The sequence below is a fragment of the Cebus imitator genome, unplaced genomic scaffold, assembly GCF_001604975.1.
Source record: "Cebus imitator isolate Cc_AM_T3 unplaced genomic scaffold, Cebus_imitator-1.0 Scaffold328, whole genome shotgun sequence".
In the NCBI taxonomy this organism is placed as follows: Eukaryota; Metazoa; Chordata; class Mammalia; order Primates; family Cebidae; genus Cebus; species Cebus imitator.
The window spans coordinates 1885139-1888754 of record NW_016107643.1 but is presented as its reverse complement, the minus strand read 5'-3'; the positions used below and the strand labels follow the sequence as shown (position 1 = coordinate 1888754).

Below are 3616 nucleotides of genomic sequence, written 5' to 3'. Positions count from 1 at the left end.
CACGTCATTGCACTCCAGCCTGGGTAACAAGAGCGAAACTCCGTCTCAAAAAAAAAAAAAAAGAAAATTTTATTTTTCCTACTTGCCACCTCCCTCCTCAGTGTACTTTGTTCTTTAAGAAGTCATGGGCAACTGAGGGAATCACATGTGATGTATGGCTTCACACGCAGAAGATGGGAGGCTCTGGAGAAGGAGGAGTGGATTGCTGACTCCTTGACCTCTTCCCCCTCCTTCCGTCTGTCTCTTCCTTCTCTCCAAGGGGTGACATTGTTCACTACCTAGTTGGGGAGCTCCTTGGACCATACAGCAGATCTTGTCTGGGTGACAGATATGTTCACTGTTCAGCACAACAGCTGTGCCATGAGCATAGGACTGATGTTTTCCCCCTGTGGTGTCTCCTTCTGCAGGTGCCTTATTAAATGGCTGGAGGTTCGTAAAGTGTGTCCCCTGTGCAACATGCCAGTTCTACAGCTGGCCCAGTTGCACAGTAAGCAGGACCGTGGACCCCCTCAGGGGCCCCTCCCCGGGGCAGAGAACATTGTATAGCTTACCACAAGGATCAGACTGTTGCTGGACACAACATCTGTGTGGAGCCAGGAAGAACACAAGTGGTGTCTGTATTGGCTGCTCTCTATCAAGGACACCAGCTGCCACTTCTTTTGCTTCATGAAGAACTCTTGGGCCAGCCAAGCTGGGAACCTAGGTGTCTGGGTCTTATGACAACCAAAGCACTTTGACACTACCCCCTGCCGAGAGAAGAGGAGTGGATGAGCCTGCGGGTTTGCCTCAAGAAACTTCGTGAGAGGCTCTTACTACATTACACTCTCTCTCCTGGAGCCTCATCTCTGTGTCAAGCAGGAGGGTAAAGAAGAGAACTAAGAGCAGGTCGTTAAAGCCACACCCCCACCTTCAGATGGATGGGTTTCTGTGCAGGCTGTGCAGGCCTTTGTAGCAGCAAACCCTCCTGCAGCCCTTGAGCCAAGTAAAACCAGCATAACCAGCCACGAGTGGTTGGTGAGGCAGTGCCCACAAGGCCCATTTATATTCCTTTGGTAAGACCATCTTGGAACCCAAGGGCCTTGAGTAGCAGTGTCCCTCGCCACCCATTTCCCCCTCAAGATCACAACACCTGCTGTCAGATCATCTGAGCTGAAAACATTAGATACACTTGGAAAGGCCTGGTCAGAAGCCATTTCCTCTTAGCATTCCCCTTTCTATGCACCAGTGAGGCTCATCGAGAGCAGGGCATGAACCCTGAGCCCACACTGTCCTCGAGTGATCCAGCCGGTTGCCCACATCCCCACATGTGCAGTGTGGTTTCATTGCAGCTGCTGTGGGCCCACTGCCTCAGGAGGGAGCCACTGTGAACCTCTCGAGTGGCTCCAAAGAGCAGCAGCTTTTTGAGAATGGCCCATACTCCTGGCCCAGCTGGACAAAGGGGAGACCAACCGCTTGGCCTCTCCCCCTCCTCCTTCCATCTCTTCCCTCTCTTGCCCTCTCTCTCTTTCCACTTCAGAAAAAACAAATGCCTGTCATTCAGTTTTTAACACTTTATCCCAAATAAGATCCCTGTGTAATTCTGAAGCCGGTGATCCACTCGGAATTGTAAATAGTTTCAGGAAGCTCCTGCAGGGCTGTCCACCATTGGTGTGTGCCTCAGTATTTGGACTTGCGAAACTGAAAGTGTATTTATAGGAGAGAAACGCATGCTGCTCTTGGCTCTTTCTGTCCAACTTTTCTAGAAATGACTCAGTCCATTAGGATTTGTGAATATTGTATAAATTAGCTATGGAAAGCAGCAGTAGGTCAGATGGAAAATTCTTTTCCACAGCCCTGCTGTCTGCCTCCCTCCATCTTAGGAGCACCTGCCTCAATTCCTCCTCAACTGCTTTGCTCCACTCCATCCCACAGATGTGAGTGGGGGAGGTTTTTCACACAGTCTGTGTGACAGAGAATGGATGGAGGAAGCTTTGCTACTCTGCTCATGGCATGACTCCAGGATTTTTTTTTCTGGAATCCAACCTCTATCCTCTTATGAGAGGGAACCTGTCCTTGGCTCAGGTGGCTGGGGTCAGATGAGGGGAAATTTTCCATTAGTCTAGAAAAGTGCTGGACAGAATCCAGTTTGGAAAACTACAAATCCAGTTGGCCAAAATAGGCCATTTCCTATGTGTGACCTATTTGTGGTATGCCAAACTGGACTGCTTCCTAAACAGGACAAGGAAAGTGAGGAATATTTTTATATGAAAGCCTTAGCCTGTCTGGCACCCATGGAAAGAACTATCTGTGCACTCCTGCTTTCACCATCTTTTTGCATTCTCTGTTTATAGCACGATAGAGTTAATGCTGCAAAACACGCAGTTTATAGTGAGCTGTTTTTGGTGACCAGTGTCAGAAGGAGGCTTGCTTCTGGACTAGCGTCAGTAATGGCCAGCAGCCACCATTTTCCAGGGATTGGCCATGGAACAGATGTCACCTCTCTGTTATGGGGCTCTAATAGGAAAGAGAATGTTTTTCCTCTCAAAAGAGGAACTTCCTATGATCAATACTGCAAATTATTGCTGCTCACAGCTTTTATAGGATTCTAGTCTTTCAGTTGCAGCCTTTTTCTGTCCCTGTGAATCAGTACTAACAAAAGACAGCCTCACCAAGTCCGTGTATTTGAACAAACAAAAATTAATTCATCTCCCTGTGTCAGAGCCACAGGCATGTTGAGGGGGTTGATACGTAGCACTGGACCAGGGCACACAGCCCAGATAGTTCCAGCCATGAGAGGAAAGCACAAGAATGCTCTGCACTCTGCACCAGCTTGGGTCTGCTTTGCCCAGATGAGGGACCACTAACCACCTTCTCAGCACATGTGAATGTGGAGTGATTTTAAAATGCATTCCTTCTGCTAGAATTGGGCTGGAAGCTGGAACAGTGAGAGTTTTTTCTGCTCATAGTCATCTCCTTTTCTTGGTGCGACGTCCTTCTGCAGCAAGCCTAGTGTCACTAGCAGTAGTTCCTGCAACTCCTATCAACACAACCCAAATATCTGCTCCCTGCATCTGGGGTCCTCCACCAGGTTCCTGTGCATCTGCATTGCTGTACATGCAAATAGAAGGCCTTTTAATTTACATCCTCCTTTAATTCTGATTAAAATCACAGGGTTTTTGTTTGAGAGACAATCCATTTTTTAAAGAATGTGTTAGGGATCCCTTTATATTCTCTTGGCTGAGACTTGAACCCCTTTCTGCATCTTTCTCCAGGAATTGCTGGGACTTGTTAACTGTTGAGATGCATGGGGATTCTGGTCTGCTCTTGGACCACTGGCTGGTATACTTTGTGTGTGTGTTAAGCAGCTCAAAGATAGAATGTTGCTAATCTGCTGTGGGTTAGTGGAGCATAACTCATCCCCAACTGGATTCCACTGGTGGCTGAATCATTAGTAGTTGCTAGCAGGACAGCTCAACTCAGCTGTCTTCAGAAACGGAACAAAACCATCCTGATTTGATTCCTGGTTGGGTTGGCATCAGACACTAGAAGTTGATATCTGCTGCTTTTTTTTGCCAAGAGTGATTTGGTTAGGCCTGTCCCTAACAGATGAGGTCCTTGGAGTTTGTGCTTGCCTATC

The 3616-nt window shown here is 47.8% G+C and overlaps 1 protein-coding gene across 1 annotated transcript in view; it reads left to right on the top strand.

Moving 5' to 3' along the window:
* RNF24 (ring finger protein 24) overlaps window positions 1-3163 on the top strand; it is a 75478-nt gene extending 72315 nt beyond the window's left edge. Inside the window, exon 6 of the mRNA XM_017504851.2 lies at window positions 283-3163. Within this exon, the coding sequence (XP_017360340.1) occupies window positions 283-546 (264 nt within the window). The 3' untranslated portion in view covers window positions 547-3163. The remainder of the gene's footprint in view (window positions 1-282) is intronic.
* The last annotated feature ends 453 nt before the right edge of the window (window positions 3164-3616 follow it).